The sequence below is a fragment of the Cynoglossus semilaevis genome, chromosome 4 (genome assembly GCF_000523025.1).
Source record: "Cynoglossus semilaevis isolate Cse_v1.0 chromosome 4, Cse_v1.0, whole genome shotgun sequence".
Lineage (NCBI taxonomy): Eukaryota > Metazoa > Chordata > Actinopteri > Pleuronectiformes > Cynoglossidae > Cynoglossus > Cynoglossus semilaevis.
Genome location: NC_024310.1, coordinates 16,116,360 through 16,141,928, shown reverse-complemented (window position 1 = coordinate 16,141,928; position 25,569 = coordinate 16,116,360). Strand labels below are relative to the sequence as shown.

Here is a 25,569-nt window from a genome sequence, read left to right as displayed (position 1 = left end):
GTGTGTGGATGTTGTGATTTTTAACCAGTTGAATAAACAGTTACGGTAATTGGTCTCGTTGTACTTGTTTACTTTTGTATTTTAATTTTATATTACTTAATAAATATGTGGATTTTTTCTTTTATGCCCTTGTTTACATTTCAGACGTAAAATAACTTTTCTAGAGATCCTCAGGTACTTGTGTTACCGAATATGTCCACTTGGGGGGTGTCATGTCAATTATAATAACCGATATAAACGCATTGAGAATATCTATTTTAAATAATTAACGGAATAATAATGTTGTTGTTGCACAAACAACGGTTTTGGTGCTTCTATATAAAAACTGGACAGATTTCCATTTTTGTTTCCAAATAAAATATTTATTCATCATTTGGTTTTGTAAATCTATATCTGACTGTGACTATTGTACATTTTAAAGTCAGGTGGCCTAGTACATATATAAGGATTAGGATGAAGAACATTAATATAATAATAACAACACTATTATGTAAAAAAAAATGCCTGTGTGTGGGACGGTTACAGATGTCTCATTAGCAGCAGCCACTTGTGAATGAAGAACAATGAAGCTGTAAATAATGGACATAATGACTGCCCTCTCTGCCTCAGGTCAACCTCAGATAGGCTTAAACCACAGAAGGCTGTGAAAGTGGGGAAAAAGGAGTATCTGAAGCACATATTATGAAATAAATTCAACGTCCAGTTGGAATAAAACTTCATATTGTAATTAATAGACAGATTTTATTATGTCCACCGTGTGTATTTAAGTGGCAGAGATTATTTCCAATAGTGTTAAGTTGGGTATTGCAGTTGGGTATAAATTGGGAATTACAAACATTAAGTTAGGTATGTGTAGAGTGTTCAGTGTAAACATATATTCACTTAAGCACTAACAGCTCCATAAGTAGATTATATATATATATATGTATATATATATATATATTGACTGAGTTCAGTTTGTTGTTTTACCTAGCAAACTCAGCAACAAACTTGTATGATTCATTCAACATGAATAAAAAGACATTCGAAAATGATGTGACTAGTGATAGACGTCACAATTTTACGTCACTTAGAAATAGAATAATTTCAGCATAATCTACCATTCAGACTTATGGACGTGTCAAATAGATAGGCCAACATGCTTCTTTTATTAAATATATACAAATATTATATAGTTTAGTCTAAAGTAATTTAATGGTCAGATGGAATTGATGTGCGTATCTAGAGTTATTATAAATTGAGTTGTTATGGTTTTTATTCTTGTTATAGTTAGTTTGTTATAACGTAACATTGAGGGAAAAGAGTTTTCACCTCATCTCCAGGCGGAAGTGGTTAGTGGAAACGCTATTGGACTCTTCCAGTTAGCAGGCTAGGGCGTCGCTAGCGGCAGAAAGTGGGATTTTCGGTACCCTTTAAAGTTATTTTATTTTACAAATAGCGGTCTAGGTGTTAAAAAACATCACCACGTGTTTATATACAGTTAATGACGACTGGTTGCGATTTTGTCGTTGTTCACACAGGACTTGGTTGTTACTTTGTGTCCTGTTAGCTGGCCACACCGCTAGCCTGCTTTCCATCCACGGGAATTCTGTCGAGAAACGACTGAATTCTGGAAACATGGAGTCAAGGAGCGCCGCTCTCTGTTAACCAACTTCACTCTGATCGTCGCTTCAGGGAGAAGTTTTTTGTCGGACTCAAACCAGGGGAAATATACGAGAACCCAGGCAGCATTACTACGGCGTGGCTGTGCGTATAATTTCTGTGGTTTTTCAGCTCATTGTTGTGAACGGGAGTTTGCTTAGTTTGCACTCGACCCAAAAGCACACGAAGCAAAGTTTTTTTTCCAGTGGGAGCTCATCTGTTTTGTTAGCTGGTAGCTGTCGAGATTCAACCTTAGTCTGTTTGCCGTCTGAATATTTTTTAAAATCGTATCGTGCTGATTTACATAACCAGGCAGTTTAACTGTTATATTTTTAATCTTGGATTTCATTATACTATATCTGCCGTGGTTTTTTTTCGCTGCCTTGAACTGGGGAGTTGAGCGATTCTCACGGCCACTGGAGACTCCGTCCCCACGGCCAGACAGACAGACGGACGAGCAGGCAGGCAGGCACTTCCCGTAGCAGGGAATATCAAACGGGACTGGGGGAATTTTCCACATCTCCGGAGATCGTTAAAAGAACTGTGAATATCAAGTCCCGAGCTGTGGTTGCTGCAGACGGACTACATCACAGTAAAGGCCGGGTATCTGTCACAGTGGAATACGGATTGTTTACACATTTCGTTCGGGACGTGAATGCAACGGATTCACCCCAGGACTTCTTAAATGCAGTAAAATTTATGCATTTTATTTATTATTTTTGCTAAAACACTGTTCCATGCCGGGGTAGGACTGTACAGCTACGTACCATAGAGGCCCCGCATGATTGGTTTGGGCTGACAAGTCATCTCAGCTAAAAATCATTTTTGTCAAGGGAAATTGCTTGTAAGAGGTTTCGCCTCGTGTGTTGACGTGCCTTGCGACAGCCCAACAATTCTGTCGTTGTCATCAGCAGCAGCTTCAGAATCCTCGGCCAGTTTAAACGGATGCCAAAGAAGGACACTCCAAGAAGTCGCCTAATCACACTCTGGAAAATGTTAATCGGATATAATTTGCTGCAAATCTAGAACCGGAAGCCCAATGAGTGACACACAGTCCAGCTTCACTGACAGGTATGGTATTACATGATACTGTCATTATTGGTACTGTCATTCTGTAAAGGCAGTGTTTGCATTTCATATTCATAAATCCAGGCCTTATAGGATGAGAAGACAAGCTTATTTTCTGTTATTGGACACATGGTGTCTTGTTAATCTGTGTACCTTTCGGCCTATCTGCCTTTTCTTTCTACTTTATACTACATCAGTTTATCAATCTTTTTACATATCTGTCAACCATTTGTCTATCGATCCCGATCTCTATTCATTTGTCTTGGAAATTCAACCAACAGTCTCCACTTCTGTCTGTTTTGCCTGCTAAATCTTTGTGTTCAGTAATAACTGTGTTACGCCGTCTAATTGCTAAGGCAGGGATACATCTTAATGGAAACTCTGCTGATCTCAGCATGGATAATGGAGTTCTCTGCAGACAGTAAAGTACCACTTGTCCCGAGAGTGAGAAGCCTGCTGCCACTGTTGGTGTGCCAGGGAGGGAACAGTGATTCAATCCCTACACACGTTTCAACATCACTATTACTTCTAAGCCTTTAAAGCCGACCTTCTATAACACCCATTAAAACAATCTCCGGATTTGGACAAAACCTCAGCCTTGTCGAGTAATCACCTTATCTTATGTATCTGTCCACTTAAACCCAAAGGTGGAACACTCTTGCTGAGACCTGCAGGCTATAAAGTGTTACAGCCCTAAGTATATATAAAGCCACAAGCTGAGTCAGTCCATTGCATTTTTTTCTGTTACATTTCTTTCAGTTGTTTAATGTGTATCTGTATTCTAAATACAGGCTTTTCATTTCACATCCATGCTAGCATTGACATGTAGAGATTAGAGGCAGTTGAATTTTCCCGTCTGAGTCCCACTTATCTGTCAGAAGGACGATTTTTGTTCAGCGTTATGAATGGATTTTAACCAGAGGGGAAGATTATTGCACAGGTTGGGAAATAAAATATTCTCCCATCTGGAGGCGGAGGATAAAGCCCAACCCAATTTCACACGACCCTTCCCCCAGAGCAGTGATTGTGGTGCTTTTAATTGCTCTTGTTTTAATTTTTAAACAGCACATTGCAACCACAACACTGTAATGGTATTGTTAAAAAAAGCAGAGTAGACATTTATCAAGCCTGTCCTTCCCTTCATTACTTATCACAATTTACCACATTTCAGTTAAATAAATGTGTAGACATTTCAGTGGCAAATAATGAGCAAAAATACATAAGGGGCTCTAATATATGTTTGTCACTGCTACTACAGTGTGGAGTGTGGTGTAAGTAAAGATACTCCTAAACAGCCACAGTAAACAAAATAAAATATGAAGCATTGTGGTACCAGTCTGCATGTTTAGCTGGAGTACATGTCAGGCTGTTTCTAGTCTCTAGAAACAGTGTACTGTTCAAGTAACAACTCTGTCTAGTACATAAAGTCGGAAATGTTGATTATTAAGGTTGCAGCAGTGTTGGTGGAGGGCAGTTTTCTACCATGGTTGAAGATAATGACCGTATTGATCTGTGATGCTCTGCTTTTCCTCCCTATATCAGTCTTGATTTCCCGGCTTTACCATTCTCTGCCTTTGTATGTACATTAGTGTTGTGCGTTTTATTTTTGCTAGCTTCTCTTGAGTGTCAGTGTCCACCCAACAAGCGTTGCAGATATGCTTCCAGCTGATGGGCTCAGTTTTGTGTGCTGTTTGCTCTTTGTCATATAGAGTTCTGCTGATCTCCACGTTTTTCCCACCCCCACACTCTCTGAGGCCCTCCTGGGAAGTGGATCTAGTGACATCACTAATAGTAAACAATGGTGTTCCCTTGCGGGGCAAACTGATTGCCTGGAATACAGTACTACTGGGCCATAACTGTAGTTCAGGTTCATACAGGGGTTCAAAATAGTTTAAAAACTCATTACTCATCACTAATTCATCACAGACAAAATTAAATTAGGCACACAAGAGAGTTTGGTACATAGTGATAAATACGCTGCTTGGCTTGTTTGACAATTCTTTTTTTACAACTTTTTCATGGTAGCTTGGATGAGAATGATTGTTCAACAAAGAGTGTTCTTTTCACCACAGTACCTCAACTCAATGTAAAATAAGTCAACAACAACAGTCCTAGTACAGACACCAGAGCTAATGTTATCTACAACAGTCCTGGTACAGACACCAGAGCTAGTGTTAGCTACAATAGGCCTAGTACAGACAACATAGCTAATTTTAGCTATAACAGTTCTGGTACAGACAACAGCGCTAATATTAGCTGTGACAGTCCTGGTACAGAAAAACAGTGTATCCAGCCCGCAATAGACCTGTTGATGTGGTTTACAGCCAAAAACTTTTTTAAATGTTGTAAAATAGCTGTAATTGTACTGTTGGGTTTTTACCAATCTGTCAAAGATAGAAAATGCACAAAAAGTTTTTCACTCATCTAGTCAGAACAGATACTTAGGGATTTGTGCCAACTGCTCCAAACTGCTGGGTGTTTACTCTTTTTTAAAACCTTACCTCTGAACAGCTCAACTGTATGTGCTTTTTGGTTACCTTTAACACTACATCACCAAGTTTAAGGCATCAAATATATGTGATACTATATGTGATATATAGATGCAAGTGGTTACTCATTAATGGTAATAGACATCCTACTGTCAGCCAGCACCATACTACAGTGTTATTACTCAGGTGTTGCAGTGAGTGCAGGTTCTTCTCACTTTATACAGGAAGAAATCCTCAAATAACTTAGCACATACATACATACACTCTGTGCACATACAACATGGTTTGCCTCATACGACCCATCCGCTGACATATCTGTTGTACACAGTATTCAAAAGGGTCACACTGAAGTACAGCAAAAATAATTTCTCCTTACGTCATGCTTGTTAGTGTTGTTGTTGGAAATGTTTTTATGTTGAGTCGCTCCTACCTTTAAACCTAACAAGTAAATGAACAAGGCCTAAAATACAACTTTTGTTTGGTAATTGTAAGAGATTGCAAATGAAGTCTCCCTGAAGATTCACACTTGGATGTCACTATAGCAGACACACACCAACTCTCACCATACCCTTGTTGTTTTGTTTTTTTGCCAGATTGCAGTTCACGCCCTATTTTAGACACGATGTTAATAACGTCAGTCTTTATTTCCAGTCTTTGCATGAGTCCTAGCCTTTATCCCAATCATCATTACTTGGCATTCCCTAGTTCAGAGGTATTTTGCCAAATAAAGGGATATCACCTGTAACCTGAATTTAACCTCAAATTTACCTAAAAACAAAATAATAAAAATTACACTAAAAGCTACATGAACAGAGTCTGGTCAGGAGATGGGGCTGAGTGCTGCTGGAGTTTGGTTCTGTCCACCAGATCTGTGATACTGATTCTTGTTGACACCCTTCACAATTCTGCCTTGTTAGCCAAGAGAGCTCCAGGGCCCAAACATTAGTTTCACTCCACAAAGGACTGGATCACAACAATAGAGCAAAAAGAGGACAAGGAAAAAGAGCTGTCTTGCCTCGGTGTCATGCTCTTACATGTCCATGTAGGGATTTGGAGCCATGAACTGCATCAGAGCCGTTCACAAGACACTGGCATTTTTTTTAAGTCAGAATTAGTTTTGCAGTGTCCCATTAGATTTGATACTGTTGATTTAGCTGGTAAATTTATTGGACCCGCTTTTATTGAAACACTTAATATTTTAAATAACTGCATTGCAAAAATGTAACGGTACAAACCAATTTGATCAAGTAAGCATTATGGTTGCAAGTCGATGTAATTTTAGCTTTCATTTTTTCTGCAGAGTATGTTACTTAAGTTTACAGAAGCAACACTACTTTCTAGTGTTTAATGCTGACAATAACCACCCTCTAACAGTAGTGTGACCAACAGCTAGACTTTGATCATCAGACGTGTTTATTATCAGAGCTAATGTACAACATGCTCTCGAGCTGCAAAACGTTGTGTTTCTTTTTATGACCTCTATACATGAATGGGAACCGACGAGTGTTCTTTAGAATTTTGCCTCCAAAATCAGAGAAATGATTCATGAGTGCAGCTGAGCTCAGACGATACTAGGTACTCATCAGGATATCGGTGTCTGTAATTTTTGTTACCGTTCACATCTCTACTCACTGTGTTGGAACATGACTGAAGTGTCTTACAGGGCTGAAGTATGTTACATCACATTCAAACGGACGCCAAGGCTAATTTTTTAATCTGATGCTGTGACATTAGCAATATCACCCTGCTATAAAAAAGAAACAATGCACCATCAGCTCATGTACAGTATGCATCTTTTTACTCTGTCATAGACATAAACATTTGTCATTCGTCAAGTTTGATGTGCTTCACGTATATTTCATAGTCTCTCCTATTAGATTAAAATAAACACGCCACATATATAGGCATATTTGAGGTGACCAAAATCAAGGATGCGAGTCAGCACTAGTTTGAGGTAAGTATTTAACCTTCATCAATCTTTCACTCCCTGTTTCTGCTGATTCATGAACGACTGGCTGACAACACAATCAATCAATCAACTCTTCCTTTACATCAGATTCAGCTTTGTGTTCAGGGTGTAATTTTATTTGGAAATATGCAGTTTTTATTTCTGGTCAATTCTCAGTCAAGGGTATAAGAAAAGAAAAGTTTAGTTCTTTTTGCTCTGCTAATAAGATCTTTGATGTCTTGATTCTAGTGCAGCGTGTGTCCGCGGTGTCGTAGATGGAAATGTTTTATAGCTTTGGAGAGAGCGCAGTGTGAGTAACATGCTTTTTACTCCTGGTTGCATCAGCCTAAATGTCGTGGCACTGCATCTCACAGCTGTCAGTCCCCTAAAGATCTCTACAGGACAGCAAATCATTTTAATCGCTTCAGGTGTCAGGGCTTTCCTGGTAGACACCGCAGCAGATCTGTAACTATTATGCTGAAGTGCAGACACTCCCTCAACACAAAGGTGAAGTGCAGGAGAATTTTTAGAATTTTTTTTCTCCTCATTTTGACAAATGAGAAAAAAACACTTTGTTGTTTTCAACAACACCAAAAGTCTTTTTCTTTAATGTTTATCATAGCTATCAGTACCACCGGCAGTGTAAAATGCTCAGCACTCGTAGCCACTTCCTTTACACCCGACAGCGTAGCGTGAAGAAATGTCTATCCCCCGGCCCTCATGTTAGGAATCTTGATGAGGTTTATTGGGGCAGAAAGGGCACCATTTTCTCCCCTGAGGCAGGAGCTTGAGCAGAGCTTTTGCTCCTGTCTGTCACACAAACTCCCTCTCTCTCTCTCTCTCACACACACACACACAAACACACACAAACACACGCTCACACCTCTCTATCGCTTAGTGTTTCTCTTGCACTCGCTCCATTTAAAACAATATGTCATTGTGCATAAATTGCTGTGTGGAGGCCCTGCCAAAGTCACCTGTGGATGACATCAGTGGATTTATTACTCGTCTAGACTGTAATACAGAAAATATTTTTTTAATAGGAGTATCACTGTGTGGGAGTAGACTTTTTTTTTTGTCAATGGCAGGGAGTGGAAAGCAGTGACATCATGCAGTCTTTGTGTTTGTCAGTGAACCCACATTGTGTGACTGAAGTTCACAGATTAGATATCAAGTGTGTGACTGCTGTCTGCCACCAGTCAACTGTCTGTACACAACTCACTTACTTTGTCTTAAAGAGTATACAGCGTTCATGTTAATATTCACTCTCACGTGAGAAATTCTTGATTGGCCTGGCCTAGGGCATCTATTTGGACTCCTATCCTGTCACCTGTATGGGTTCTAGAACAAGAATTTATTTATTGAATTTAGTCAGTATGTCATCCATAAATAGAAATAATGGATGGCTCAATACAACTTTTTCTTGTCTAATACCAATACTGACTATGGTTAATCTCATGATTTTTCTTTGTATACAAATATGATTTGTATTTGTCGGCTGTCACTAATTTTCTGTTCCATCTGGTTCTCTTGGTTCGGTTCACGTGAGTGCTGCAGTAGTCTTAGCCCCACCCCAAAATACTCTCATTAGTTGTGATGACAGTGACCTTTGCAGGTATTTCTCCTGTTAGGGTCTTGATAACAAAAGTTATGCATCATGTTCACTCACTTCCTGACATCATATCTTACTGAGTGGCTCTCACTTCCTGAACCCCTCCCCCACTCCCAACATCATTCTATAGTGTACTTTAATTTTTTTTAAAAATAATTAACATTCAACCCAGGTCCCACTTTCTGTAGCTCTGCCTTTGGTCTGAGACAAACATACTGCAGTGTAGTGTGCATGGGTAATTGAATAACATTTAGTAGAAACATTGGAATTTGATTTAGCTCTGGTCAATGTCAGTCCTGCAGTGGGGTGGCCTTTTTAAAATCAATCCACAGTAAAGTGTCAATGGTGTAAAAATGCTCTAATGCTGTGACGTTGGTGTGACTCTGACAATGTGAGCAGAACGTACCATCTTAAATAGCTGTATCCTGAGATACCAACCAGTGCTGTGTGACCAATGGGACCTTAGATGACATTAAAATGTCCATTATGTGCTCAGATCACTTAAAACAGTTCTGAAAACCTGTTAATAAGGTGACCAATGGGACCTTAGATGACATTACCTGTTAATAATCCCGTCAAAGAAAAGCATGCAGAGACTTTATATGATTAGACTTTACAGAGCCTGGTTTTTACTACACTCTTAAAAGAATATTGAAATTAGTGGTGTATAATTCATTTGAATTTGAATTTGAACTGCCTCCCCTAACCTTACAGGAGTTCATGTAGTTGCATATAGTAGTGCAAACTCTCTTTTTCACAGTTGTCGACACACTTGGAGGAATAAGAGTTTGTTCAGTGAGTCCTGCTCCCTCGGGGCCCTTCGTCTCCTCCCTCTTTCACGACTGTTTCTTGCTCCGTGTCTGGTCTGGTCTCTGCTTCTTTGCTGCTGCCACTGTTGCTGCAGTTGGCCCAGCTCTGCCACAGTTTTCCATCAAAACACCAAACCTCAATGGAGCATTCAAGCCCAGGCCCGCTCCACCACGGCCCCTCCCTCCAATCCCACCCTGCTCTGACTCGGCCTTCTTCTCTCTGCCTTTCTCACTGCCTGCATATTTAACAGTGTCATTCAGAAGGTTGTTTGAGAGGCTGCAACACTGAGACATTTACAGAGGGATGTGTAAAACTGAATGAAGTGACTTGATCAGACAGTGTGGTCTGTGTGGTGTTTGAGGGAAAAAAAAGCTTTTGTTTAGGTTTGTTTCACGGGTGACTGGAGTGAAGTCATGTTGGGAAAAACATTAGATCATTTGATTTGTTATCATTATGTATTAGGTACAGTGTATCTGTATCTTTTACTTTTTCGTTCATAGCTGCAGCCAATCACAGCGGCCACTGAGTGAGGGCGGGGTAGCCTGTCAGTTTGCCTGACCATTATAGGATCACATACATACAGACAAACAACCATCCACGCTCACATTAACACATATGGTCTGTTTAGAGTGAACTGTCTAGGTGATCCCAATTTTTTTGTACACAGGAAACTGCAGTAGTTCCATGCAACTTCTGTGCCTGGGGATTGAACTAGCAAATCTTTTTGCTGAAGGGCATTGATGCTAACCCTAACATATGACTTCCTATACTGGTTATTAGTACACATTATTCTTTGTTTGATTATTTCATCATTCGGGTTAAGAAGTGCGACCGCAACTGATAACACCAAACACATTGTTTTGAAAGAGACAGTCATAACAAGTACTGCACTATTTAAACTGTTATCTACGACGATCATTTCTTCTATTTCCAATTGGCCCTGTTGGGAGGTGCACTTTTGTTTCTTGCGTTTCTGCCAACACTATATAACAGTGTTAATATGGTGTTACAGCAGAGAGAAGAGTTACAACTGCTGCAAATAATACTCTGCTGAGATCACGCTAAACTGGCTGGATATTTATCGTGCAATTACCAGAGCTCACTCTATGTCAGGGAAACTGGTTAGTGGAAAAAGAAAAGCGCTGACCTGCGAGCGAGACCCTTTAATATGAGCAGCCAACCTTGTGGAGGGCAGTGGTGCAGCAGTCAGACAGGAAGGAGCAGATGAAGAGGGCACTAAAATCATGAATCTGGCCTCTGTTCACCAAGACTCTAATCATCTCCCAGTCTGACTTTCCAGAAAGTTGATGACACTGGTTGTGTAAACATGAGAACTCTGAACAGACTGTGTTGTGCAGATTTCCACACAGGAAAATTTGATAAATGTGTTTTTTTAATAGATTGAGGGAGGAAACAGCCACAGGAGAGAAAGCTGTTCATGTTATTTTTTTAATTATTATTTTAAGTATGGAAACTGTTCGTGCTATAGATTTTATTTGGAAATATTTGAAACATTACTTTTGAGATGTAGATCTAACTAAAAAGTCCTCCAGTGAGACCGGGTACAGCCCTGGATGTGGTGACTGACAGAGATAATTATAGGAATACTGTCATTTAACTAGTATAGATTTTCCTTTCTCCTGGAACTTCAGCTTAGCTACTAATAAATTGCTAATTCCTCAATTGTTGGGTTATCCTTTGTTTTAGCTAACATGCTAATGGCATTTTAGCAGGGGAACGGTGTCAGGAGACTAAAGGTGTATAGACTCCCTCCCTCCCCAGTGCAGAAACATTGCTGAATATATCACTTTATCAAATGGCTTGTTGACATTATAGACTATGTATTTAAACACACCATGAGCCAATCATTGATCAGATCAAATCATGCGTTCATACTTTTGACCATGGAATTTGCCCTTTAACCCCACACAGAAGTTCAATTAGCCCAGTTTCCTGTGAGAGACGTATCTAACATTTTCTGTGTTGTTTTTGGCTGTGCATTGACATTGTTTCACACGTCAAATCACACAACACTTTGTTGTTGTTGTGGTGGTATCAACATTTTTAGTGACGTTCTTGTCGGCTTTTCTTGTGTTTATGACTTTAGAAAATCAAATTGTAGGAAGTTTAACACATTGAAATTTAGTTTGATGTCACGGACTATAACATTAATACACCATCTGCTACCCTTCAGGCATCATCACTCTGTCCTCTTTTCATTAGGCCCTGTTTTTCTTTTCTTCAGCAACAAATAGAGTTCAAAGAAGTGTTGTTAAATGGTAAGATGCCGTGAAGGCATCATTTCTGGGCTGCGTCTGATGCGTCAGCCGTCCTCCTAATTCTGACATGTCATGTTTTCATTCATTGTCGTATGATCTTCCAAACCAACACTCACACTCACTTTTCCCACCCCTGACTCTTTGTGCATGCGTGTCACATTCAGATGTGTGTGTATGTGCTGACTTTTCCATCTCTCCAATTCAGAGGGGTTTTTCTGGGGGTGGGCTAGTTAAATCCTCACTCTCTCGCTCTCTCTCTCTCTTTCGGAGGCTCTGGAACTTATTACAGTCGTAGACCTTCTTATAAACGACCCATTCAGCTGCTCCTGCGAGGCTCTGAATGGGACGCACTGTCGCCAGGAGAAAGAGAGTTAATGCGGGTAGGGTAGTCATGAGACCACCCCATTACGGAAGACTCGGTGTTCTGAAATATTTAACTGTCCTGACTGATGTCATTGCGCACAATTTTATATCATCACAACCTAAGCAGAGTAACTATGTTTTGTAAGAAGACACTAGTTTCTTATTATTTAACAAATCAAAAGACAGTTTTTCTGACCTTTGTTTTTGGGAACTGAGGATCATGGCGCTACATTCCCTGTCATAATGTGTAGTTGACAAACTCAGCAGGGGTCACTTACACTTATTAAACACCACAGAACCCATGTCCTTGAGTTTATGGTTAAGGATTTGGATTTCCCCAACTGTAACTCTTGCTGTTGTCGGCTACAGTATGACCACCCTACACATGATAGTGTGTTCGAGTTTGTGACAGGGTCAGAATTTGATGACCTTGTGCATGTGCAAATGTGCATGGTACTTGTTCTTTGACCTTTGGTCGAGTGATGATAGTGAGGATTATGTAGAACTGTTAAGCCAAACATATGTCTTGGTCTCAAAATTGTTTACCCATCAGCACTGTTGAGGTTTTGTTTGTCCTCAGGTTAAACCACGGCTTCAGAGGAACTTCCATGCTCTCTTACAGACTATTACTGCTCTAACTGCTCTCATTTTTATTTTTACCACTCACATACATTGAACCTTTCCTTGAACATGATTAATGTATGTGATGGACTAAATCATGGTACAAGATGCAAAGAGATCAGTGAACATTTGACCTGTAAAAAGAGCTTTACTCTGCAGAAGAACTCCAGATTATCACAGCTATTACAGCTGGATTCAGCTCAGAGAAGCTGTCGGCTTTGGATCTTGTTCTTCTCTCTCCATTAGTTGTCATAAACTCCTGACAGATGACTGTCAGACTGATCACCTTCTTTTTTTCTTTATCTTGCAGGTTTCCCAAGAAAGCAAGCAGGTGAGAAACTTTAATGACTTCATGCATTTTAATGATTCAATACACACACACACACAAATACACACACACAAAAACACACAAGGAGCAAGGAGGGAAATGAGCCCAGGCCTGGTGTGCTGCAACACAGAAGTCTTCAGAATTTGGACCAAACATACCCCACGCCCCACACCCTCACCCGTGTACACACACATACACACACACAGAGTGACTGACAAAGGGGTCCCTCTTCTAAGGGCGGCCCATCACTGCCTTTCACTGTGAACAGAACAGTGGCCTTTCACAGTTGGGGCCAGTATAGGAAGCCATACATACAGCCTCCCAAGGTTGAAGGGAGAGTCTGGCCTTGTGGCACCTCCTCTCAGAGCGTCTTTTCTCCGGCCCTCCTCTGCACTGTGGCTCCACATCCTCTCTCGCTCTTTTTCTTTCTCTCTCTCTCTCTGTCAAATTATACAGTAGACACACTCGCCATGAGTCATACACTTGGAGGACTTCAAGCAACAATGTTCTCAATGATGAAGTGAACAATTGTTGGTTTTGTGAGTCACTGTAATTCCTTCTGAAGCCTCGCCAGCATGAAGATTGTGGAGACTACCATGTAATATGTGACCACACATAATGGACAAATGCTGAGGTTGTTGTGCCAGATTTTTTTTGTATCCTCATGTGGTTGTACTCTCTCTGTTTAGAACCAGCAGCATCGGTAAAGACCACCCCCCAGACAAGAAACCCAAAAGTGACAAAACTTCACTTTCCTCCAATGAGTTTGACCCCACAGGTAAATCTATCATTTCACAGCACGACTCTGTTTTTTCTTCTCTCTCTCATCTCTTAAGTTATTGTTTTCTTTCTGATGCTTCAAACTCCAACATACACACATACATCATACATACGCTTACACATATACCTATATAGATGCATGCATGCATACATACATACACACACACACACACACACATACTGTATATATACACAATAGGGCTGTCAGAATAAACTTTGCTATTCGAATAGAATTCAAATTATTTAAAAAAAATGGGAACATTTGAATGTGGGAACTGACGTTCGAACTTTTGCCTTCCACAATGAGGTAAATCAACTTGTTTTTGCCCCTCACCTCATCTCGAACCCCGCCAGCTGCTCACCAGGACACCTTAACAATATTATAATTATATAATTTTATTATATAATAATATGATTCTATTAAAATATTATAAGCCTCATAATATTTTGATACTCCATGCAGTTTTATTTCAAGTTGGTAAAACATGGTGCAAATGTTACATAACAGATTTGTTTGGAGTGCCTTTTAGTTGACATAATAATAAGCTGGTGAAGGTGTATGTAATGATGTTAGAAAAGCAATAAAAATTGGAATCTAATTTGAATATTTAACATAAGAAATATTAGAAATCTGATTTGAGGGGAGGATTGACAGCCCTAATACAAACAAACTTACATTTACAGTACATACATACACATACACAAGTACACACACATACATATACGCAAATACATACAAACCCTTACATATAGATATTTTATACAGATACATACATGTATTTTATCGATATAGGTCTAATAACATGTCTGAGAAATAGTTTATTCATACTGTAAATATGTAGTATTCTCCAAAACTGTTTGGGCACAGGCCCATGTCAAATGAACGACTCATTTCCAGTCATGGAAAAACATATGGAAAATGAAAAAGATTTAAATGTATTGGAAATATCTGGAAAATTATTTCCCCTCCCTGCTTCCTTTTGAATTGTGAGTGAAGAAAAACCAGTTGTTGTATTTAATGAACATTATTGAAGCTTCCAGCCAGTGCAGCGCACTGTGTGGCACCATAAGCCAATCAAAACAATCATAGAAATAATCTGGGAAAACGTAGGAAATGCAACTGAAGAGAAAAACCTTACGACACATTACTACATGATGCAGTAACCTATCTGTCATACTGTAGTAGTTGATGATGTCCTCGAAAAGTCCTGGAAAATATTTATCAAGAACAGAATGTGAATTTGCTCGACTAAAGGACGGTTCACCCTGTGGTGTGTTCTGACTACACACTATTATTGCTAGAAACTAGGTTTGGGATTAGGAACTGTCTGCAGGGACTGAGAACTAAATGCAATTACTGTTTTTGTACCCAACAAAAGGTTTCTTTAATTTGTTGTTCCACACAACATGTGGTAAAGTGTTTGGTGGAGTTTAAATACAGAGTAACCACAGAGAAGAAAAGAATACTTTGTAGTACTTTTTCCAGCCATGCTTTGTGATGCAACGTACCTCTGACCTCTGCATGTTTGCGTGTCATTGACCCATGTTTTCATTTCGGTTCATCTTCAAATGGTGTGAATTCTTGGTGAATTTGTCTTCCGTTTGTTTTTCTATTGCAACTTGGTGGATGAGTTTGTGGGATGGTGGGCAGGAGAGCTCCGACTTTCTGACTTTTCATTCACTAAGAGATCAAAAAATTCACCCTACTTTATAATTATTGGTTTATTTTTTCTTTAGCCTTAATTGTTTCTTCTTCATGTTTCTTTTTTTTCCTTTATTTCATCGATTCTTTTTTTTCTTCCCCTGCCTCTTTTGTCTGTCCTTGTTTTACATGGTTTTTTTTTTTTGTCGTTGTTGTTGTTTGCTGCTGTGCGGTCTGTGCTGTGTTCTGCCTGGTGGGGGCTGTGAGCAGAAGCTTTGGTGGTGCAGAAGAGTGGCAGCAGCAGTGTACTAGCAGACGGAAAGCCCGAGTCCTGTGGTAAGAGAAGAGCCTTCTCCTGGTGTGACAACTAACATCCTCACATGGTGCAGACCCTGGTGTGACATCACCACGGCAGTAGCATAAATGATAATTATTTGCTGAGTAGTTTGAAAAAAGTTGTGTGAAAATTGTTGAAATGATGACCTGTACAGTGACACAGCCTCTGCAGGTTACATCATCAGGGACGTCTGTCTTTTTTAAGCACTTTTTCCACTGTTGCTGTTCACATTGGCACAGGAACAAGAAGGTCTAAAAAAGGAAATTGTCAGATTTGTGTGAGATTTCCAGCCTGATGACTCCTAGTGGCCGTCTGGCCTCACAAGCTCTGAATTGACAAAACAAATACTTAAAGGCCTTAAAGTAATGCTAGTGCCTATTGTTGACAGTCTGGTGTGCTGATCAACAGATATAACCTGTCAGACAGTCAAAAAATGCAAAAGCATGAAATGTCAAATATGCGATTGTCACAAGGTAACGCAGGAAGGCTGCTAGTTAACAGAACATTTACTGACTGATATCTAAGAGCAAGAAACTGAAACAGCAGTCACAAAATTAAGGTTTGAACTTTCAATTCAAAACATTTTAAATTTAGCAATAATTAAGCACCCGATGCTTCAGATTTTAATGGAACATTGTCTGACATTTTGAATGAAATTTAAATAACTCTCTGAAGTGCATCTTCTACTGAGTGTGAGGCCGACTGTCGCCTCTGTCAGGCCTGAAGGTCAGGTTATTCTCCTGAGAATGTTTCCTCGCGTTTTTACCTAAAGATGCTGATTGTGAATGAGTTAAACCTCTGAATAATACATGACTCATGATAGATTGAAGTGGCCATTATCCGTGAACAATCCGCTCTGTTCTCCAATGTTTTGTTGTTGTTTTTTTAAATGCCACCAAAGATCCATAACTGAAGCCTATGAAGAGCCCAAACATTAGCATGTAAAGGCAAATTCACACCAGTGCTGTAACCCATATGGCTCCATGTGTTTCTCGACACCCTGGCTGTCCTTTCATTTCCCTTCCCCCTGTTCCTTCTGCTCTGCCTCCGACCCTCTCCACCCTGCCCCCACCTTGGGGCTTTTGGCTTCCATTCTCTCCATTCTCCTGCTGCCCCATGACACCACGCTGTCCCCCTGATCGATTCACCTCTGTGGTTGATACTGCAACCATCAGGAAATCAGTGACAAAACATCCAGACCAGTTCACCAGCCGAATATTAATACATTTGAAATTTGCAGGATATGCTTGAAAAAAGAAAAGTTCAAAAATGATCAAAAGTGTGTGTGATTTTAACAAGACGTTCGATTACATGTAAATTTTTACGTCAGCCAGTGAGACCATGGACACAACACAGAGTAAGAAAAAAAAAATCATGTTTAGTTTTCAGTGTAGACTCATTATTAAATACATTTTAAAAAAACTTTCTGAAAATGTTCTATCAAGAAATTAAACTGAGATTTTTTTTTATTGCCCTTGAAATTAAACCAGAAAGAATCACATAAATTTGGGCTGCTCTCCGGGCTTTGAATAATCCTCTGTGTCAAAGCACTTGTTGTTTTGATAATGGTGTCTAGATGACTGCAGATGGCTTATCTGCTGATATAATAATGGAGAGAGAGACTTTTTTCTTTTGTTGGCTGCATTATTATGTAAATGTCTTACAGTTTTCTTTTCTTAAAAGTCTGTTTATGTGCAGCTTGTCTTAATATTCCTGATCATTTCATGGCACTGCTTCTTTACAAATGCATGACTTTTAAAGTAGCGCTTCATATTTTTTGTATTTTCAAATGGCTTTTATGGAGGCGAATCCAACTCATCTAAACAAAAATCTCAGGACCTTCTCGTCAGACTAACTGCTAACATTTTGGTCTGGTCTGGTTTCACTCGCAGGTCTGGTGCAGCGATGTGTGATCATCCAGAAAGATGAGAATGGCTTCGGTCTCACTGTCAGTGGCGATAACCCAGTGTTTGTGCAGCTCGTCAAAGAAGGTGAGTTGAGGAGACGGACTGAGGAGGACAAAGGTTCTGTGATTACCTTTGATCTGATCCTGTTCTCTCAGTGTCAAGTGTTTGATGCATCATACAGTAGTTTGAATTATCTTTCTGCTCTAAGCTGCAGCTCATTTTCTTCGGCTAAGGTTGTCGAAATGAACCCATTTAAGGTGCTAATTTGTGAAAGTGATGTGAACATATACATATTGAAATCATATTCATTCATGGGCAGAATGAAGCACACAGCACATCCAAATCCACAGCCCCTGTCACTTATCGATGGTGTAATACACAGTCATAAACATGCTGTTATTTACACACCCTGGGGGTTTGGTTTGTGTGAAACATGCGTTGGTTTACCTGCTGCTTCAGGTCAAATCAGTCTGGTCATGTGTTCAGATTATTATTTAATTCAGCCTCCCCTTTAGGGGAGGAAGAACATGAAACACTATCACAATATTATGATACTGTATTGATATTGTACAGTGCTGTTGATTTTATTATTTACTATTAACATGCAAATATTGATGGCATTGGTTCATATCGTTTTGCTTTTATTTCTTCTTATTATGTGGATCCTTCTTTTCCAATAGTAACCTAATGTTAAGATGGAACAGCATTGTGTGTTTACTATGCTGACATTTCCAGACAATTAAATTGTTTAAAATACTATCGTCATAACTATATTATCACAGTATATTGCAATATATCGTAATGTTGCCCCTGTATTGTGATACATGTCGTATCACCAGGTTCTTGCCAATACACACCCCTGACTCCCTGTCCTGACTGTGCCTCTTCATCATGTTTTTTCTTCGTCATGGTTTATCATAATTGTTTTAAACGTAGCCTTTGGTCTCACTTTTCTGTCTTTGAGACTTTTTTATGTTCAGTGACACCAGTTTAAATGTTCTGACTAATACAAAACAGTAAATCCAAATTGCACGTTGTGAGCACCGCATTCATTTAAAACTATATTTGAGGCTGCTGGCAGCGGAGTCAGATCTGGATCTCATAATAACCTGTCTGCTGCTTAAATCCCTTTGTTTTGGGTGGAGCTGTGAAACAGGTTCTTCATGTGTATAAACACTGTTATGGTCTTTTGAAATAGTCACTTTGCAACATCTGGTCTGTCAGGGCTTCACATTGTACCGTTCACCAGCAGGTCACGTTTTATATATTTGTTTTTGTTCATATTTTTTCTCTGATAATAATCTTTTTTTCTGTCTGTCGTCAACAGATGGCGCTGCGATGCGAGCAGGTGTTCAGACAGGAGACAGGATCATTAAGGTAGAGTTCATCTCCCTCTGTGACTTCGAACAGACGGTTCACTTATGCGAGGCTGTATGCTGCCATCTGCTGGTCAGCTACAATTCCTGCTCCGTGCTCTGATTGTGAACTGTTGTAAATGCTGCATTGTGTGTTTTTGTTTTCGTCACTGTTCCATTACTTTGTTTCAGGTCAACGGGACTCTTGTTACACATTCTAATCACATTGAAGTGGTGAAGCTCATCAAATGTGAGTCATTTAGGCAAACATTCACATTTTTCAAATCACAAAGAAAACCAATTATTTAAGCTGTCCGTTCTTCCCCAGCGGGCTCATATGTGGCCCTCACAGTGTTGGGGCGCCCCCCGGGGCTGGCCCACATCCCTCTGCCTGAGGCAGAGTCTATAATGTTGGGTGTTAGCATTTCCTCTCCAAATTCCCCAGCAACAGAGCGACCCTACAGTCCTCAGGACAGACTCTCATCAACACAACATCCATGGGTAATGACAACAGTTTGTACTATTGATTTGTCTCTTTTGTCACACTGTCTTTAAATCTCAGTTTTCCAGTTATTCAGTCCAGTGACCCCTTAATTTCTATTCTCACCTTCACAGGAAGAAAATAGCATCCAGAGGGTCGACATCTTGCAAAAGATGCTCTTAAAAGAGCAGCAGGAGTTGAAGGTTCGTATTTTTATTCTATGTACTTTAATTGCTGTATTTAATTATTCCAGCTACCACTTTAAAATTTGAGCAAATGCACGATAAGTCAACCTGTCAACAACCTCTGAGGTCATTTTAAACACCTCATAAAGTGCTGAACTCATGGCATTCAGTAACAACCAAATAGTACTAGTGTAATGCTGTATTTTTCCAGTCCAACATGTACACATCACAGCGTTTTATCAGCCCTAAAGCACTATTTAATTTCTGCTATCATTACTTCCTGTGCAGGCCATGAAGGAGGAGTACAGTAAGAACCCCTCCCCGAAACTACTGAAAGAAATCCAGGAATCTAAAAAACACATTCCTCAGCTGCACGGTCAGCTCTTCAAGGCCACTGGGGCAGCACAGGTACAGCAACGTAGGCTCCCTCCAGTCTGAGTAACATATGAAGTAGAGTTCTTTTCAGATGTACATTTTTCATCAACAGTGGTTCCCTTCACAGTTAGAGCATTTAGTTATGATGTGTCTCTGTGGTTCTGTTAATTTGGGAAACAAAAGTAATAAAGTATTGTGTGTACAAAGTCATTGTCATCCGTGTCAGGTGTTAGTCTTTTATTCCCTGACATCACACTCTCATCAGGTCACACACCAGTGTTCCCACTGAAACCTGTCACTGTGCTCCAACATGTCACTCAGTTTTTAGTGGTATGTCAAGTGGGTCGTTAATTATCCAGTAATAAATGTGTGTGTGTCGTTCCTCAGGAGGCTTTTCCAGGTGGCGATGCAGATGATGGTAGCATGTTTGAACCCGAGCACACCCCCACCTCCAGGGGAGACAACAACACAGACGTGTCCTGGAGCAGCACTCCTGTAAGTTCACACTTAAACTGTAAATGTCATCGTGAAATATGAGTTGAAGAAGAGAGGCAAAATGGTCTTTCAACGACTAAGTAGAGGTTTTAGTATGTCTGCAGTAAATGTCTCCAAATGTTACCAAAGCTTGTAAGTAACATTATATTTACATATCAAGTTAGATTAATTTATATAAAAATAGCAGAATATTTCCCTTTAAGCTGACAGTGGAAATAAAAACCTATTTTTCTTACAGCTTTATATGTTTTCAAAATCATGTTTTTTCTGATAGTGCTGGATTGATTAAAAATTCTTTGTGTACAAATCTGGCTACTTGGTATTTGCAACATACATAGTATAACAAACATGATTTAAAATGTATTCTTAAAAAAAGTCCACAAGTCCAAAAATTGTCAGGAACCACTGCCCTAAACCTGCAACATTATGTTGTGTGTCCCACCTCCAGTTATCTCACAGATTTGGACTTGGATCTCCAGACTCTGTTTATCCAAGGGAGACATCCTGTCCCAGCCCAAAGAACACCCCCAGGAACAGCTACAACTCCTGTTACTCACCAGAGGCAGAGGACACAACTGACCTGGTACAGTAGATACACGTCACCAGAGTACCAAAGTCCACTTTTTGTTTGTGTATTTTTCAGTAATTGTGTACATTTTGGTATACATGTCCCCAATGATTCTGTCGACCTTCTTCTCCTCAGGACTCGATGTCCCCAACCACAGTCAGCAGTCCTTCATCTTCTCGCATCGTCTCACAAATCATTGGAGCTGAGGACGACTACTTTGATTCAGACCAGGAGCAGGTACAGTGTCTTTAACAGTCCAAGGACAACTTTTAACACGTCTGACTCTCCCTCTGTCTGTGTTTTTATCATTCAGTACAAAGCCTTTTTGTAATGTAGGGAGACTAAAAGCTTTTGTCCTGACTGTGTTACAGACAAACGGCCAGTGTAACTGCTTTAACAGTATTGAACAGCTCAAGTCAAGACCCGCCCATTTGGCAGCCTTCCTCCACCATGTTATTTCCCAGTTTGATGCTGCTCCAGTGGTAAGACACACTACTATTCCTAGATTTTATATATATATATATATATATATATATATGTGTGTGTGTGTGTTTTTATTAGCTCTGCACTAGTACCAGTGGGAACCATTTGCTTGTTAATTTGTACTAGTAAAACAGCAGCACACGGTGGCTGAACTTGGCCACTGTAACGATACCAATTTAAGAAAAACATCACATCATTTGTTTTAATAGTTCAACAAAATATTACAAGCATCTCCCATCTCTTAATATTCTCAAAATAATTAATACGTTTTTTATAATGTTTTTAAATGTATAATATGCTATACTAACCTATACTGAGCTTTGTTGATGAGTGAAAGCTGTGAAAATGATTTACATTCACTGTGAAGTCCTGCGGGTCAGAACAGCAGTGTTATTAGTTCTACACAACAACTGTTATTAATTACGCAGCCTGGCGGACTCTATTGACAGCTTCTTATAACTTCTTATCTTCTGCCCTCAGCTGTGCTACCTCTACGCTGACTTCTACAAGCAGACCAACTCCAAAGAGACCAGACGGGTGTTCATGGACCTGCACACCTTCTTCATTGATAGGGGAGCAGTAAGTGGAGAACTCTAGGGTTCAGTCGCAGTTGTCCTGCCCTGAAGTCTAAATAAATAAAGAAAGGAATAATAAATGTACCATTTTAAAATTCATTATCCATCTCACTTGTCAGTTCATGTCTGTCAATAGAAAATTAATTTTAAAATTCATTATCCATCTCACTTAGTTCATGTCTGTCAATAGAAAATTGTTACGATTTTCTGACAACTGTGAGAATTAGTGGATCATTTACTTATGAGACTGTGGTCAAAGTTTAACACCTTATATTTTTTTGCAGAATTTAAAAGTGGCTGTTCCTGAATCCATCTCATCTGACCTGGGTTAGTATTTAATTATACATTTAACATAGTTGGACAGAGAGAGCCTTATGTTAGACATACCTATGTCAACCTGCATCAGCTGGTACATGTTGTGCTTTCTTGTTTGACTCTGACTCCGTGTGTGCACGTTGTTGCAGACCGGCGGCGAACAGAACTGATCCCAGAGGAAATCAACAGACAACATGTTCAGACTCTGCAGGACTCTTTGCTCCCTGACATTCAGAGGAACCTTGAAGATTTCAGGTCAGTTTTTTTGTATACTCTATTTTTGACTGTGTTTATTTTTTTTAAATAACTGCATAAATTCGTTGTTAAATTCTTCCACATTTACCTGAGCAGATGATCCCAAAGGTGTGGGCAGATTCCTGTGTAGTTATTGCAACAAGGCCAATGAATTTCAGTTCCATTGGAGTGTTTTTAAAATAAGGTTTATTCAGGTGTCCACTTGACAATAGTCTCAGGAAAAAATTGGAAACTACTGCACCTAAGAAGGTATAGTGGTTCCATAGTGTAGCGCTTGGCATGCTTGCAGAGAGCAGTGAGTCTTTGGTTTGATTCCCAGAGGAACCACATATCCCTGTGTGGCAGCCTGTGAGGTACAACCATGTACTTAAGCCTGTGTAGGTTGCAAGACTTGAACTGTAAGTTTCCCCATTATGGGAAGAATAAGGGACTTATGAAAATAAGGGAATAAGGGATTTTTAATGTCCCACATGTTGTTATCTTGCTGTTTTTAGTGATTCTCTATTTGCTCGAGTATCTATTACATCAGTGTTACTTCTTGTTGGTGCCCACAGGCAGAAGCGCAGCATGGGTTTAACAGTGGCTGAGGTGGAACTATCCAGACTGGACCAAGAGCGAGTCAGAGACCGTGTCACTCTGGAGAGAGAGCGCTCGTATGCTGAAAACATCATCGCCAAGATAGAGGACATTCTGTAAGTGCTACACACACACACACACACACACACACACACACACACACACAGACCTGTGGCTGCTGCTGCTGAGGCAGTGATTTTACACTGATCATTATAACACTCCTTTTATGTTGTTTTTAGGTTAACTACTCAGAATACAGAAGAAGAAAAATGGTGAGTAAACTATCCTTACAGAGCTTCTAGAGTTTTTAAAGAACATACTTTCAAGTATGTAGACCAATCATGCCACATTGCTGTGTGTTAGTGTAAAAGTCATAAAAGCCAGATGGAGTGTGCTGTGTCTGAACTCCCTGACTTATTTTTGGCTTCTCTTCTATAATTGCTACCAAGTTTTACAGACAGCAGAGCTGAGGCTTTTTTTCTTTTCTTCATACCAACTGCCATTTTCACATCTGATCAGGAAGCCTCTAGGTCAGACGTGGCGTTTCCAACACTCAGTTGCAGTTCACTCATCACCAGAGCATGGGCCAACCCACCAATTACAACAGATTTAACCCCAGAGAGGGCTGAGTTAAAAAAATAACCACAGCTATTTTAGCCTCACTGCAGCAGGAACAACAATTTAATTTAGACACAACTATAAACTGTGAAAATCTGCTGTTAGGGTTTTTCCTTTTCTTTTTTCCTTTGTAGTTTTCACTGGAGCAGGGTTAGGTTAATTCATGCAGCATATTTAAAATGAATTATTGAAAAGTGCCACTGATTCCCCCAGTCTTGTTCATAAAGCCATATTGTGGCTTCAAACTCACTGTCGTTAAAATTGTATGAGTCTGACATATGGGCTTAACATACAACAGGGTCAGTATTTTTCTCTGAGCTGAAGAATAAAAACACTGTTGTTTTCATTTGACTGTAATTCATGTACATTGTTGTCTTACAGCACTACAATGCAGTATGTTATCTATACGTACATGAAGCACCTTGGTGTGAGGGTGAAGGAACCTCGCAACCTGGAGTCCAAACGGGTCCGGATAAACTTTCTCCCTAAAATTAAGGTGCTCATAAGCTTTGTTTATGCTTATATTATTTTCTTTAAAAAATGAAGTTTCTATAATGTAGGCGGTTGTTTGTATTAATACAGAAAAGCATAAAGACAGAAAAGGAAGGAGAGGAGGTGAAGGTGAAGAAACCCAGGTTTCCCAGCATCCTTGGTCCTCAGCGTCGTCCGAGCCGCATTGAGTCCGGACCGGGTGAGTGGAACTGTAAACACTTCTTTGGTGATGATGTTTTTGTTGCATGAATTTGACACATTTCTCCACACTCAGTGGGTAAAGCCTTGGACAGTCGGCCACGACCTCAGAAACAACTGTCTACGCCGTCACTGGGGACAAACGAACACGCTGAGCCTGGACGTTTGCGTGGCAGCCAATCGAGCGAGGGCTCCGAACTTATGCACTCCATGTCTTTCAACACGTCATCCCCCAACAGCAACAACTACAGCTCAGATTCCAGCAGAGATGCCGATATGGGTGAGTGACCGAAGAACCGATGTCTCCGCATCAGAAATCACAAAGATCTTTTTAAGTGAAGTTGTCCTATGTTGTTATTCTCAGTCGGAACGCCCACTTCAGGCCCACACAGGCTAAGTGACGGCCATCAGTCCGATCCTCTGGACGGTCTCTTATACCCTGCTACGCACTTTGACCTCTACAGCCTGGACCAGCTGCAAGAGGATGACAGAGAGAGTGACAAGTGGGTTTTTAACATCTATTTGACTGACTTTACATCAGATCAGTTTTTCACCTTGACCTTTAACCTTGATTTCTCTGCCTCTTATATTTTCTACAGAGCTCACGATGGAATGCCAAAGGCCATCAGAAGGTAGTCCTGCATGTTATTCAAACAAGTATTTATTTATAAAAATGTAATTTTTAATTAGCTATATCAAAGGGTTCTTTTTTGGTCTGGGTCTAGGCTTGATGGACTGGGTCCTGCTGATGCCCAGAGTGAGGATGACCAGGG

General features: G+C 40.0%; 1 protein-coding gene across 1 annotated transcript in view; it reads left to right on the top strand.

Annotated features, from left to right (window-relative positions):
* Positions 1 to 1,336: 1,336 nt before the first annotated feature.
* Positions 1,337 to 25,569, top strand: part of arhgef12a (Rho guanine nucleotide exchange factor (GEF) 12a) — a 35,285-nt gene continuing 11,052 nt past the window's right edge. The window contains exons 1-25 of the mRNA XM_025055253.1: positions 1,337 to 2,712; positions 13,142 to 13,162; positions 13,849 to 13,937; positions 15,852 to 15,917; positions 17,811 to 17,909; positions 19,153 to 19,202; positions 19,373 to 19,430; positions 19,509 to 19,681; positions 19,796 to 19,864; positions 20,135 to 20,254; positions 20,609 to 20,716; positions 21,165 to 21,299; positions 21,420 to 21,521; positions 21,656 to 21,766; positions 22,248 to 22,346; positions 22,627 to 22,669; positions 22,807 to 22,912; positions 23,467 to 23,604; positions 23,728 to 23,760; positions 24,488 to 24,602; positions 24,689 to 24,797; positions 24,873 to 25,076; positions 25,161 to 25,299; positions 25,396 to 25,428; positions 25,522 to 25,568. Of these exons, the coding sequence (XP_024911021.1) occupies positions 2,681 to 2,712; positions 13,142 to 13,162; positions 13,849 to 13,937; positions 15,852 to 15,917; positions 17,811 to 17,909; positions 19,153 to 19,202; positions 19,373 to 19,430; positions 19,509 to 19,681; positions 19,796 to 19,864; positions 20,135 to 20,254; positions 20,609 to 20,716; positions 21,165 to 21,299; positions 21,420 to 21,521; positions 21,656 to 21,766; positions 22,248 to 22,346; positions 22,627 to 22,669; positions 22,807 to 22,912; positions 23,467 to 23,604; positions 23,728 to 23,760; positions 24,488 to 24,602; positions 24,689 to 24,797; positions 24,873 to 25,076; positions 25,161 to 25,299; positions 25,396 to 25,428; positions 25,522 to 25,568 (2,299 nt within the window). The 5' untranslated portion in view covers positions 1,337 to 2,680. The remainder of the gene's footprint in view (positions 2,713 to 13,141; positions 13,163 to 13,848; positions 13,938 to 15,851; positions 15,918 to 17,810; positions 17,910 to 19,152; positions 19,203 to 19,372; positions 19,431 to 19,508; positions 19,682 to 19,795; positions 19,865 to 20,134; positions 20,255 to 20,608; positions 20,717 to 21,164; positions 21,300 to 21,419; positions 21,522 to 21,655; positions 21,767 to 22,247; positions 22,347 to 22,626; positions 22,670 to 22,806; positions 22,913 to 23,466; positions 23,605 to 23,727; positions 23,761 to 24,487; positions 24,603 to 24,688; positions 24,798 to 24,872; positions 25,077 to 25,160; positions 25,300 to 25,395; positions 25,429 to 25,521; position 25,569) is intronic.